At 35.4% G+C, this 14,981-nt stretch overlaps 1 protein-coding gene across 1 annotated transcript; it reads right to left on the bottom strand.

Moving 5' to 3' along the window:
- Positions 1-3,424: 3,424 nt before the first annotated feature.
- Positions 3,425-13,492, bottom strand: LOC110455542 (UBX domain-containing protein 1-like). Its single transcript, XM_021505730.1, has 11 exons — positions 13,336-13,492; positions 11,938-11,991; positions 11,674-11,744; positions 9,302-9,428; positions 8,227-8,358; positions 6,585-6,704; positions 6,041-6,112; positions 5,703-5,754; positions 5,255-5,347; positions 4,260-4,437; positions 3,425-3,957 (listed from the first exon to the last, which is right to left on the bottom strand). The coding sequence occupies exons 1-11, from the start codon at positions 13,392-13,394 to the stop codon at positions 3,917-3,919; spliced, it is 999 nt and encodes a 332-aa protein (XP_021361405.1). The 5' UTR covers positions 13,395-13,492; the 3' UTR covers positions 3,425-3,916.
- Positions 13,493-14,981: the final 1,489 nt, after the last annotated feature.

Here is a 14,981-nt window from a genome sequence, read left to right as displayed (position 1 = left end):
ACATATTCCAGGGGTGTAGAGAGCAATATTGAGTGTAACCCCTGGATATTGAGGATGATCAATATATTACCAGTGTACATGTTACACCGAAATGCATTCATCTTTTCTCCTCACGTTTCGTGTTTGTTTCTCACTAAAGTCTTCATTGATAGATCCGATTCATTATATGAAACTATAACACTTTCACAACTCTGGTACCTTCTGCATAAATATCACGACCCTGGGCCTTTTTGAACTCGAGAAAATGTTTAAAAACTTTTTCGACATAAAAGCCCTTGTTGAAATTTGACTCCAGCCAGTGCTTAAAGTTGACCATTGACCTGCACACAATATTAAAGAACGAGAGGCCAAGTGGGCCTGCATCGCTCACCTGCTATTATTCTCGCACTTTAAAGCTTGAAATTGGACCAAGGTCAAATATACTTAATAAATCTGAATAAACTATAGGATAATATCTATATCAAAGATGTTTGTTCTATGCTGTTTATTGGCGATTCAGAAATTGATAATGACTTGATCAAGTAAGCCTTCTGTGTAAGTTTGTCGTCTTTCGTATGCTGTTTCAAAACAACCTGTTACAATATTTTAATACATTTTACCCCAGTGACCTTGAGAGTTTAATAAAGTCATTCAGTTGAACAGACTTTGTTACTCTTAATCAAAAATATTATCACTTTGTGGCTCTTGGTTATTAAGAAATTATTTGTTATATTTGACCCCTGTGACCTTCAACTAAAGAAGAAGTTGTTTGAAGTGTTTGACATATTTGACCCTTATGACATTGAAAGTAGGTCAAGGAGCTACCAGCTAAACATGAGATTCTATACCTTTCAGTTCTTCAGAAGAAGTCGTTTGACATATGTGACCTTGAAAGTAGGTTAAGGTCATTTTCATTCTCAAACTCTGTCAGGCTCTTACCAAGTATTAGCTATTAAACAAATAGCATGACTGTAGGTCTTTCAGTCATTCAGAAGAATTTGTTGAAAGGAACGGATTCGGATGTACAGACGGATAGACAACAGATGCCGCACCATGTATCACTCACATGTTTCTTTTGTTACATGAAACTGAAATAGGTAACTTCAGACCAAATTTGGTAACTAGAACACAAGAAATCTCTTAAATGCTTCAGATATTGTTGTTTGAGATTTGAAAATTGTAATTTTAAAGCTTTTAACCCAGGTTGACCTTGGACTCCGGCTAGCACCTAAAGTTGACATTTGACCTCATTACTGTTAATAAGAAAAAGATTCGCACTGCTGGTCTTCATAACATACCCAAGTATCATGACTTTAGACCAAATGCTTTTAAGGATATCGTTGTCTGAAGTTTTTAACATTTTTGACTCCTGTGACCTTGAAAGAAGGTCAAGGTCATTTTAATGAGGAAACTTTATAGCACTCCATCCCAGGTACCTATTGGCCAAATATTATGACCCTGGGCCTTCGGGCCAGGTGAGCTAAAATAAAAAATATTTGCACAGCTAGGTAGCATACCATACCAAAGCATCATGGTTCTTTACAATATGCTTATTTCAACAATGTTGTTTGAATTTTTTAACATATTTGAAAGTATGTCAAGGTTATTTATGCGAGGAAACTTTATATCCAAGGTATTAACATGCAAAATATCAGATTCTGAGACTTGTTGAACTAAAGAGCCTTTTACCCAATATAGCCCATGCTGACCTTTGACCTTATTAGCACTCGTAGTTTACCTTGACATTTAAAACAGTAGATTAGAGTAAGATTTGCATTGCTGACTAACCCTTTCACCACTGTAGACCATAATGGACTAATCTAGATCAATGTAGATTCTACCAAAGTTACCTAAGGGTGAAAGAGTTAACATCACATACACAAGTGTATGGTTCAACACAATTTGGTTCTACTTGTTAGTGACCTTTGTAACCTTTTTTGCTCTTTCCAAACATGGCCTTAGTTTGAGCATACATTTTCTAGAAATTTTGCGATATTTAGGTAGCAGAGTACAGAAGAAATGGCACGATCCGAAAAATAAAAGGCATGTCTCAGATAAAGTTAGATAGTGGATTCATTCTGCACAACACACCTACATATATATATATATTTATTTAAGAATGAATATTTTTTCAAGAATTGTTTCCCCCTGATTTGGAACTTGAGAAAACAATAGTTACCATATAAAAAAACACCAAAAAATGCAAAACTGAAACATGATTTTTAACCCAAACTTTGACCCCTGCATAAAAACTACCTTTAGTTAAATATCACTTACTCGGAAACAGAAATACTCGCGTTTTAGCAAAGGTAGTTCAGATGGATTTTTCACAATATTTACACATTTGCTGAGTACAAAAATAAACTAAATGAAAAGCTAGCTTTTGTTGTGCAGACACAGATTTGTAAATGGCCAAAATTGTAGTCTCAAACCATTTTTTTTTTTTTTATGAAGCCCACATAGTCCATTTCATCATGTGTAAACCAATTTCAGTGCCGATTTTTTTAACACTTTTGATACATGTAATATTACAGGGGTTGTTCATCGTACAAAAATATTACCCATGGCTACTGTACGCTACTGTAAACTGCTACCTTAGCGTTGCATTTGCATTGAATATGTCCTATTTATCAAACATTTGGTTAAGAGGTGGAAGAAAAAGAGTCAATCGTTACCAGGAATGTAGCTATTACAGACTCTATCAGCAATTGTGTTGGCTTACAAAACAAAATACTGTTTAAACTAAGAACTCAGGTGCAAGGTGATAATGCTCATAAGAAGGCTGGTTAGAGCATTTTTCATGAACTGAACAACACCAATAGCAGCTCCTGGGAAAATTGTGTATTTCATACATGTATTCCCACTTTAAACTGCGGGGTGGCAAGTTTGCCAATCTCATATTAACTGAATCACAGTGATGAAATGAAGGTGTAACAAACATAATGAAACACTACGAAAAAATTCCACATATCAATTACATGTTTCCATTTTTATAATTTGACTTGATAATTGTACTAACTGTGAATTTGAAGTCGCATTCACTCAAAACAGCAACTGTACCATCCAACGTTGAAAACATTTAACATATTAAGCAGATACTCTATCTTACAAAAATCATCTTAAGTTTTCACAAATAAATATCTACACTAAAACTGAATTATCAAAATACTTATTAAGATAGCCAAGTCTCCATGATTCTATTTATAACAGCACTTGGGACACAACATCCTCGGATACCCATGGTTGATTTCGCTTCGTTACTCACTCATCACCAGTTGATGCGAAATCAACCGTGGGTATCCAATGATGGGGACTCAAGGATATTTCCAAATTACTTTATTGGGCCTGGACATTCTTGACTCTGTATAAGATTTCATTTTAGCAACACCTTTCTTCTGATTTAATTCATTTCATTAGAATTGGCTTAAATACAAAAATTTCAGTATTTGTTTCAAGAATTGTTTTAATTTGACAAATACCAGGTGTGTAAGGCATATACTTACTTTCAAGAAAGATGCATTTCATAAATAGTACATAAAACATTTTCACTTGAATACAATATTGGTATGCAATCACAGCACTACAGATGGGCGTCCAAACGAATGATGAATCCTCAACAAACACTCTATGTCAGGCATACATGAATGTATCTCTATAGGACAAGATAAGTGAGTTAGTTCAGCACACTGCTAGTATAGAGAGTCAGTTGGCACTATATTTTGTGACAAATACAGATTGTATAAAGAAATTTCATAATGCATATAAAACCAAATTTAAAACAGCTTTCACAGAAAGTAACAGATGGCACATACAATGTCTGTCATCTTCAATACAACTGAAAGAGGCCTAAGAGTCCTTTGATGCATTGTATCGGCCATTTCTTCAATGAGAGCCGATATGGAAATGTATAGGTTTATGGTCGCCACATAGCACGGCTTTACTTCTTCACCACGAGCAGATTAGCTCTTGGTACTAGTCCTGTAATGAAAACAAAAAAAACAAAAAATGTATGCGAGACAATATTATTGCAAAAAGCCGTTATCACACAACATACATAGAATAAATCAGGAAATCGTTGTATTTACTAATTGCCTCTAGATCTGACTGTAAATGAAATCTTGTTTGAAAACAGCACAAGAAAAAAACAAGATAAAAGGTAGGTAAGTAGGTAGAAAATTGTAAATAATAACGGTAAGATTTTTTTTTAATTCCATTTATCTTTTAACACTTTCTACCATACCCAGGAAGTAACATTGCCTTAGTTTGATTGACATAGTTACCTAATTGATCTAAAGGTTTTTCATAATCTTCTGGTTGATAGACTTTTGGTGGAAAATTTTGGCGTAAATTAAAAGCTCCAAACTCTGGCTTGTTCATCTGGATGTATAGCCGCACAGCTGCCAGTGACTCCTTGGCTGAAAAGGTGTGGTTTATAGTATCGCCTCCAGGTAGTCGAATCTACAACAGAAAACAAGGTGGGCAGCGATCAGTATCATGGTCTTCCTATAACTCTTACCTGAAAACAATATAATGTTATCACATAGTAAACTTGATTAACATGATTTATTAACATAAGACCGGTATAGCACAAGTACACAGCTGTTCAATCACTGTATCTTATGTTTTTGTTCTTGTTTATGGAACAGTCAATAGCTAGCATCACAACTGATCGTCTCCATTATGACAGCACAAGTTTGTTGACTTCATGATCAACCTGTCTTAACTCACAGATGTCTCTTGTAGATTGATACACACAGCGGTGACACTGGTTTGAATATATTGTAACTGATATTCAAAGCAGATGTATCTACCCAGAGCTGGTACACATTAAATACATGTGTATTTATTTACCTGGAGCTGGTGTAGACTAAACATGTAACCTGTGACCCACATCAGTACATGTGTATTTACCTGGAGCTGGTGTAGACTAAAAATGTTATCTGTGACAGACATACAGTACATGTGTATTTACCTGGAGCTGGTGTAGACTAAAAATGTTACCTGTGACCGACATACAGTACATGTGTATTTACCTGGAGCTGGTGTAGACTAAACATGTAACCTGTGACTGACATCAGTACATGTGTATTTACCTGGACCTGGTGTAGACTAAAAATGTTCCCTGTGACCGACATACAGTACAGGTGTATTTACCTGGAGGTGGTGTAGACTAAAACTGTTACCGGTGACCGACATACAGTACATGTGCATTTACCTGGAGCTGGTGTAGACTAAACATGTTACCTGTGACCGACATCAGTACATGTGTACTTACCTGGAGCTGACAATCAGTGTAAGACTTTTTCTCAACAGGTGCAGCAGGTTTAGGTTGCGGATCTGCAGTCTGGGAAACATCTGGTTTGTTTTTCTGATGAAATAGAGTTAATATAATACAAGTACTTCATGTTTAAGATCTTTATTACTGTGAGATTTGGAAATCATCAGTGTACATTTATCAAATATTCCAATAAACCAAGAGAAAACTAAAATCAATGTTTATTTAAATGTTACTATTAAAGGCAAAATATAATTTCTGGAGTCTTTAAGTTGGTAATATACCCAGGTGGTCCAATAGACAAGTTATCTTATTAGGTGGTCTTGAAGGCAGGTTTAAGTGTGATGTGCCACAATCTAATATTATGCTAAACAAATGAATGACATTTCATTCACATATTAAACACATGCCTAGCTCAGTCTCAATGTATTTACTCAGTGACAGTTACCTTTGCTGCTCTCTCGGCCTTGTCACGCTCTATTGCCTCTTTTACTTTCCGTCTGAAATTCAACAAGAATGAACATGTGCACTAATTTACAACCCTTTTCAAGATATACACCTGTGCACTATCAAAATGAAATCAACTAGGAAATGATCGCTTGCTGGACAGTGATTAGGCAGTAACACTAACAAAAACATGCATACTACTGAATATATTGGAAATTGTCTCAGGTCACCTTTTCAGGTTTTATTTTAATTAAGGGAAAAAAAGAAAGGTTCCTCTATTAAAGCTAACTGATGACTATGTAACTGAACATTTGGCCACTCATAATGAAAGGTACAAACCTTGCTTCCATATCGTCTCTTTTCTCTCTCTGTCGCTGTTCTGCAAGCTTCTTTATCTCAGCCTCCTCGAATCTGTGCAAAAGATATATCATGTGTTCCTTCATACAAATAAATCTGTTACTAAATGAGAAGATGCATTTAAAACCAATCAAATTATAATCCAAATTACCATCAGTAGGTGATGGTCGATTAAAATGCATATCATACAATTCCATTCTGAAAATGAAAAATAATTTCTTCCAACACCATTTGTAGTCATCCTATGAAGTTCTGAGGTATAACTAAGAATGTTAAAGTGTCAAGAAATGATTTTTTTTTTACAAAACAGGTCATTATGACTTTCACTCCCGACCCCAAATTTGTAAGGAATTGTCCACACTCCTTGGGGAGTCATTTATCAAGTTTCATAAGCACAATTTACAGTCTTCAAACTGACAGGGTGATTCCAGCATACCATCTCCTCTTACTTTATTTGATGGTGTGTATTTATTGGTGTGACTGATTCTCTTATGGGATTGTGTAAAATACAGACATGGCAACTTACTTTTGTTTCGTATTAACGATCATTTTTCCTGACTGCCGTCTCTGTATCTCCCTTGCTAGGGCTTCCTGTTTTTCTTTTTCTTCTCGTTCCAGTCTGTTCATTTTAATTTTCTCCTGCAATCTATAATTGAATAGCGCATTAAGATACTCCATCTTCGCAAAGAATCAGTCAAAACTAGAACTGTTGCCAGAATGGCAGACTAATACCTTCAGCTTCTGCCAACAACTGTAGGAATAGTTCTTTCCTGGTCATTTTTAAACAAAGGGGCATTACTGCATGAATTTGGGAGGTAACTCTGTTTCAACTATTTTATATAACCTTGACATAAGGGCTCTGTGCACTATTAAGTATCACTTAAATGCAAACTTATTCTTAAACAAAGGGGCACATCTCCTTCATAAGGGGAAGTAGCACCAATTTAAATAATTTATCAATATCCCTCGATGTAAGTGAATTGTGAACCAATTAAAGTATCCTTTAAATTTGTGCAGTAGTTTCGGAGTGGTCCGTTTTTAAACTAAGTGAAATAACTCGATAAATGGGAGATAACTCCAGTTTCTATAATTTATTCATATCCTGTGATGACTTTGGAACACAATGTAGGTAGATTTGGGTTTTGAAGTTGGGAAATTGGATTTTAAGTAGGGAGATTTTGTAACACGTTTCCTTGAACATTATCAATTTTTACCATATTTTTAGGGAAAGAATGTCGTGTATGTTTTCAAACCCTCTATTAAACAATAAGCAAAACATCAGCAAAACAATGGTAGGGTTTTGCAATAAATTAGATACAAGAGGCCCAATGGGCCTGCATCACTCATCTGGTATGAATATCACACTCGTAACCTTAAAAGTGGACTAAAATAAAGCTATAGGCAAAATATCAGTATCTATGACTGCAAGTCATTCAAAAGAATGTGTAAAGAGAGTTAAACAATTTTGGCTCCATGTGACCGTGAAAGTCTGACAATGTCATTAAGTTGAACAAACTCTATAGCCCTTCATCTCAACATGCAACTTGCCACCTTATAAAATTTGTTTATTGAGATTAGGTAATTTAAATGTTAATTTATACACATATGACAATGCGACCTTGAAAGTGGGTCAAGGTCATTCACATGAACAAAATTGAAAGCTCTCCATCTGAGCATGCTACTGACAAAATATCGCCACCTTATGCTTTTTGGTTATGCAGATAAAGTTTAAAAAAAGTTTTAAACATATTTGACCCCTGTGACCTTGAATATGGGTGAAGGTCATTCATTAGAACCATCTTCGAAGGTTCTTATCTGAGCATGAACCTGGCCGCACATCATCATCCTAGGCCTTTTGGATATTTAGAAGTTGTTTAAAGATTTCAACATATTTGACCCCTGTAACCTCGAATATGAGTGAAGGTCATTATTTTTTAACAAACTTAGTAACCCTTAACATCAGCATGTCACAGGCTAAATATCAACATCCTTGGCATTTAGATATTTTTATTTTGTGTCTAGACCACATTTAAAAAACAATAATATACAAATACTTGAACACATTTTGTCTTCATTTTTCCCCCCTTTTATTTCATGTATTACAGATAACAATTATGCCATTATATTTGGGAATAAACTAGTGATATAAAGGACATATTAATGCTTACTTTCGCATTTGCTCTGCCTTTTCCTCAGCCGTCAATGGTTTGATTTCATCTGTTGACTCTGAGAATTGAGAATGTTGTGTTCTAGCTGCATGTGCTTGGGCATCCATCTCTCCTTTGAGCAACTTTCCACATCTAAAATAACCAGATACTAAAGTACCTCTCTTCTTCTTTCAAAATCTTACTCAAGCTTCAAGATACACATAAACATCAGCTCAATCAAAGTATTCAGTTACGTTATATAAGGCCTGAATATTAATTTGGTCATAATGTCAAATATTTCACACAACTTTTAGTTTGTTATTTGATGCAATTTTATGTGAAAATGAACTGATTTGCTCAGTGCTGAATTGTTCATTTTAAGATAGTTAGGTATGTTGTGTTACTTGACTTTAAATGTTCAATGTTGAATTCATTACAAATTCACCTTGTAATGAAAATTATGAAAAATATGTTTTTTGACATTTTATTTCATCCTTGACAGATAATCAATTTGAGATACCATGAATTGTTATAATAACAACATGTCAAATAATTTATATATTTTTTACTATAAAGATACCTTAAAGCTGACTGTGCAAGTTAAAAAGCTTGCAATTGAGATTAAAAAAAACATGTTCTTTCAAAATATTTTTATTCTGGTTTTGATATCTTCCCCATCTCTTCCAACTATCGTTCCTAAGGAAGTGCCGACATTTCAGTTTGTCCTTGCTTGGTAACAAGTATTGGTCTCCCTGGGTGTAAAAAGTGCATTACCTATCAAACCGTTAAAAAAACCTAAATTGAAAGCTTTTTAACTTGCACTGTCAGTTTTTAAATGTCTTTTATCATCATATTGCCACAGAATTTATCAAAGTCTGTCAGTTTGCATTCTGCATATTGCATAAATCTATCTTTCCTGTCTCCCCTTGATTTATCTGTAAGGCACCAGAAATAACAAGAACACCATAAAAGCATGATTTTTTAAGAATGAAGTGTGACAGGATATATCTTCATTTTAAAGAAATATTTCCATCTGTATATTCAAAATGGAGACATATTCAATTTCAACTTGTGTTTGTGTTGATGGTTAACGTACTCGTCACATTTGAGAGACTTAGCCTGTGACGGAGCCTCTCCTGTCTCTCCCGATACTCCAGGCTCTCCGCCACCACCTAGGTTTACTTCACCAACGCTGTCTGTCTGAGGCGTGTCAACAATAGAGGCTGTAATGACAAATGTATGTACTATACTTCTTGAATATCTATATATAATGACATTACATTTTAATACAGGTAATACAGTGTACATTCCAATGACAAGAAATAGTGATAAAGGAGACCTAATATGATGAATGTGTAAAGGAGTCAAATTATTATTTTTTAAAAGAAAAAAAAATATACATGCGGTACAGTTTTTTATATTCTGCTATGAACTAGAAATGCTTGTAAGGCAAGAAAGCCCCCTTGTCCCTGAAGTTGGGTGGTTCAGTGGATAGCACACTTGCCTTTCACCATGGCCGCAAGGGTTTGATTCCCCGATTGGATGTGAAAAGGTACGAGGTCACCTGCCTGACCATTTGAGTTTTCTCTGGGTACTCCGGTGTCTCCCACATACCCCCCCCCCCACCCCACCATGCTAACATCCAGACCAACAATGTAAACAAGAGCGATTACTATAAGCTGTCAGAATTAACTTGTTACATAATTGTTGTAAAATAAATATAGTTTTAAGTCGATAAACCGATGACGATGAAACTGTTGAAAAAATAGTAATGGTTGACCTATACAGGACAAGATGGGACGCAACATAATGTGACATGGGTAACACTATTATTTGGGAAATGATTATAGAGCACATGTAACCAATGTATCGTTCATACAGCGATATCAAATTTAATCTATATATGATCACATAGACAGGAAAATAAAGATGAACAAGTACAATTTGCAAGAAAACAGACCTATGAGTATGACTCAAAATAGACAACCAACCAGGTAACTACTTTATTTGTAAGGAGCCAATCTATATAAGAAAATGATACTTTTCTTTATTATTAAAATGAACAAGAGGCCCAGAGGGCCTGTATCACTCACCTGAATATGTTTAAATAATTGGTATGAAGTAAAGATATAGCACTCCATGGTAGGTGCTGTAAGCACGTATGAAATTTCAGAAAGATACATCCAGTACTTGAGATAGAACGAGAACAAACTTCAAACAGAGTCCCACCCCTATGCCCCTAGGGGGGTCATACCCACTGTTTATACAAAATTAAGTCCCCTTGGCCCGAGGATGCTCCAGACTAAATAAGGATAAAATCCCTTAATCCTGATGGTCGAAGCAGGATTTTAAAGGTTAAACCTCTATTTCTCCTATTGGACCCCGCCCTTCTGCCCCCTGGGAGACCACACCCACTGCTTATACACAATTGAGTCCCCTTGGCCCAAGGATGCCCAAGACTAAATTAGGATAAAATCCCTTAATCCCTATGGTAGAAGAAGGATTTTAAAGGTTTAAAGGGGGGGGCACTCACTGTTTATACAAAATTGAGTCCCTTTTGCCCAAGATTCTCCAGACAATTAGGATATACAAACTTGAGTGTCCTTTGTCCAAAGATGCTCTAGCACAAATTGGGTCAAAATCCTTCTATTGAATGAGAAGAAGATTTTTAAAGATTTACCTATTTTCCCCCTATTTGGCCCCGCCCCTCTGCCCCCAGGGGGACCATACCCTCCGTTTATACAAAACTGAGAACCCTTTGGCTAATGATGCTCCAGACCAAATTTGGTCAAAATCCCTTCATCGGTACAAAAGGAGAAGGATCTTTGATGTTTTCCTCTATTTCCGCGAAGGGGCCCCACCGAGCGGCCCCGAGAAGGGGGCCCACACACCTCAGATTATACAAACTTGATTCTTTTGTCCCTAATCATGCTTCAGACTGCATTTGCTTTAAATCCCTTTACTTGTATAGCAGGAGAAAAAAATTCCTCTATTTCCCCTATTGGGCCTCGCCCCTCCGCCCCCAGAGGGGCCATACCCTCTGTTTATACAAACTTGAGTCTCCTTTGTCCAAAGATGCTTTAGGACAAATTGGGTCAAAATCCTTCGATTGGTTGAGAAGAAGAAGATTTTTAAAGATTTACCTATTTTCCCCCTATTTGGCCCCGCCCCTCTGCCCCTAGGGGGACCATACCCTCCGTTAATCCAAAACTGAGAACCCTTTGGCCAATGATGCTCCAGACCAGGACTAGTAGGGTTTTAAAGGAAAAAATTGACGGACGACGGACTTCGGGCCAGGTGAGCTAATAAAACTCAACTTATCCAGGACCTGTTGCGATTGACTCTTATAGTTAGTTTTCACTGTTTCTTCAATCGCCCTGCATACCGGTCGGTACCCAGGTAAGGGATAAAGAGAACAAATCAAACCTAAACTACAGAAACGGCTCTACACCTTGAACCATTACTTACCTCCTAGTACATTCCCTTTTGGTGCTTCAAAGGGTTCATTGATATCTGGATCATCTTCATGAGCAAATAACCTGCAAAAGAATTATTTAATGAGACTACAACAAGTTTACTTCCATTATTTTCCAAATGTATGAATCTGTGTGTGTATAATATGGTAACAACCCTATACATGTATCTTGCAGGTTTTTCAGAGTATCACTCTCATTCTAAGATAATACAGGTGGGAGCTCGAGGTAATGTTATTGTATACGAGACTCCACTTACCAATCCATGGCTAGTTGTACTCCTTGGTAACTGGTTTTTGCAAGTGCCCTTTCCCTGTAAATCAGTAATAAACATTTTTTATTTTATATGGTGATCTTCGGAATCTTACATGGTTACATTGTACTAGTTTTAAACTATACTGTGAACCATATAACCAACAAAAGGCACAAGGAGCCTGTATTGTTACCTGTTATTCAATGGTAATAATACCTTAATGTATATACAAATATATATATATGGGGCAAAGTAATTCCAACAGTGTGGACCACACTGTCGGAAATCCTTCTTTGCCCCATATACTATTTTAAGTGATTTGTATCCTACGGACATACCTCCATTAGGATCCAGTGTTATATGGGATTTTACTGTCTATATTACTTCTTTTACCCATACAAATATACATATATATATAGCATAAATATTTATAATGCTGAAAGGCTTCTGTAGTCTTTCGATTTTTTTTAACACATTTGTCACTTGAACAAGAAAGTGATTATAGAAAATGTATACAAAACCAATACCCTATGCTACAGGCTACATGACATTGTCTTCTGGTAATGTGGAAGTTGTTAAAATGAAATCCTGATGATGGATGTAATATGATGATTTAAATAGCACACTAATGGACTAATTTGTGCAAGCTAGGTGAAGTAAGCAGATAAATGTAGAGATTTAATTATTTTTAAACAGCAATTACCGCATACAATATGAGCACGTCTTTTAACTGTTACTAACATTGTAAATTTAGACCAAAGACAAGGATCTGCTGGTTTTCCAAATTAGAATAATGCTGGTGACAATAATTTTCTGCATTATGGATTGTTGCAGTTGGAAAAACAGCTAGGGTAGTTTACGGGGGCTTTGATGGAGCCCCCGTAAAGTAAAGAAGGTGAAAGCTTCCATTCCAGCTGTTTATGGATCACATCCTTTTTATTTTTATTGGTAAAGTCTAGTGTATTAGCTCGGCAAGGAGGCTGCAAGTAAGTTGCCAAACTTTTCATACTGATACAGAGAAGCGTGAGACCTGATATATCATAATCACGCATGACAATAACTGTAACTAGTTTTTGTTTCTCTTATTGAAAGCCATACAGTAAGTATACCAAGATATTGAGAAATAGACGAGATCCTGTTAGTTAAATTTTTCTTATCAAACCCAAAATGAAAGTAGGGCTATTTTTAGGAATATTACGTCACTCAACAGGCTAATCACTCTCACGTATAGCTAAATTGTATTGTAAATATCATTTATATACATCAGCAATGTATAAATTATTAACTTCAGGAAGCATTTATGGAAGGAGATCGGTAAATAAGTGAATTGTAATGACTTCTTCGGCTACATATGTAGCTCGATCAGTAAATAGTTTTGATTTGTATAATTTCAACTCGACTTACGCATTGTTTTTTGTAAACCCCATCTCCATTAACGTCTGAACATCGGCTGTTGATGCCATAGCTGAAGGGTTATAACAAATTGTCTCCTAAAACGCTATTTCATCTTATTTCAGATTTTGTATAATCACGACTACACGTTTTCAATTTTATATCTCCAACGAATGAGAGGCAGAAAAAGGGAGGTAACTAACGGGAACGTGGATGCAGTCTACCAAATATTTTAATATAACTTCTAGCGGGAACCGTTGAAATAATAAAAACTCATGATTTTGATAAAGAAACCAAAATATTAAAAAAAATGCAAAATTGAAACAGAATGTCTAATATATAAAACAAGCATCTTGGACTTATAAGTCGTATTTATATTTATTGAAACAAACATTATTCTTGCTGTAACAACAATAACTCCATAATATCATTTTTTTTTAACAAAGTTGGTAGACTCGTCCTTCATTTACAGTAAGCTACAAGCCTTTGGATGGAAAAAGGAGATTTTAAAATATTCTGTCCCTGTTATATTGAAATTGGGTCATTCACAGTTACAACAAATTTGACAGCCTATTAATTTACCAGCAATCTACAGGAAAATATAAACAATTAATACTATGTCTTATGGGTGTTGAAGTAATATGAAATTTAACTTACTTGACCTCTGTAACCTTGAAAGCTGGTTTAAACTGAATTAAGGTTATAATATTGAAATAAATTACTTAATGCAATGTTATAATATAATTTCAATTTCGATCCCTATGCAAGATACATGTATCTACTTGTAAGTTGTTAAATATCAGGGCCCTGTGCCTTATGGAACTCAAGAACAAAATTCGTTTTACCCATTATAGCCAATGTAAATCCTTCGACCCTGGACAATGCTCAAAGTTGACCTTTGACCTTTAGACAATTTGTAAAATACGGATTTGCACCGATGGTCTACATATACACAGTATAACCACGGACTTAGATAACCTATTCTGTGGTATAACCAAGTATCAATACTCTAGACCTTCTGATAGTTAAGAAATTGTTTCTTGAAGTTTTTAACATATTTGAGATCTGTATATAACCTTGAAAATAAGAAGAGTATTTGCAGAATGTATACCAATCCAATCCTAGGTACCTACTGGCAAAATATGCGTCTTCCAGTTTTCAAAGTAAACAAATGACATATGGATGACCGACTGTGGCTGTACCATCATTGACATTTTGTAATGTTTACACGAGCTAAAATAGATGGACATCCAACATCAGATGATGAACCTCTGTACACTCAATGGTCCTTCACAATAGGTGAGCTAACAATATTAATGCTCTTGACAATCTATATGGACTTTTGACACAATGGTCTTGATTTGATTTGGACACAAATTTAAAAAGAATTCAATCCTGAATATTTTATGTTTGAACTTTATCGAGTTCTTTGTTTGATGTAAGCTAGAAGACTATATGCAATCATCCAAGTCCATACATTTCATTAAACAAATCAAGTCAACACCTTTTCACCAAATGTGTACATACATTTTATAGTGTAGGAATCACTGTGAAATATTTTCTCTTTCACGTTGATGAAATGGAACCCCACTGATAGGCATGTGCATCTTGTTTAGACAGCTTTAGAAGGAAAAATAGTAAAAATATAAAAACAAACA

Source organism: Mizuhopecten yessoensis, unplaced genomic scaffold (genome assembly GCF_002113885.1).
Source record: "Mizuhopecten yessoensis strain PY_sf001 unplaced genomic scaffold, ASM211388v2 scaffold8261, whole genome shotgun sequence".
Classification (NCBI taxonomy): domain Eukaryota; kingdom Metazoa; phylum Mollusca; class Bivalvia; order Pectinida; family Pectinidae; genus Mizuhopecten; species Mizuhopecten yessoensis.
Note: the sequence above shows the minus strand (reverse complement) of the source record. Positions and strands in the feature narration are given on the sequence as shown.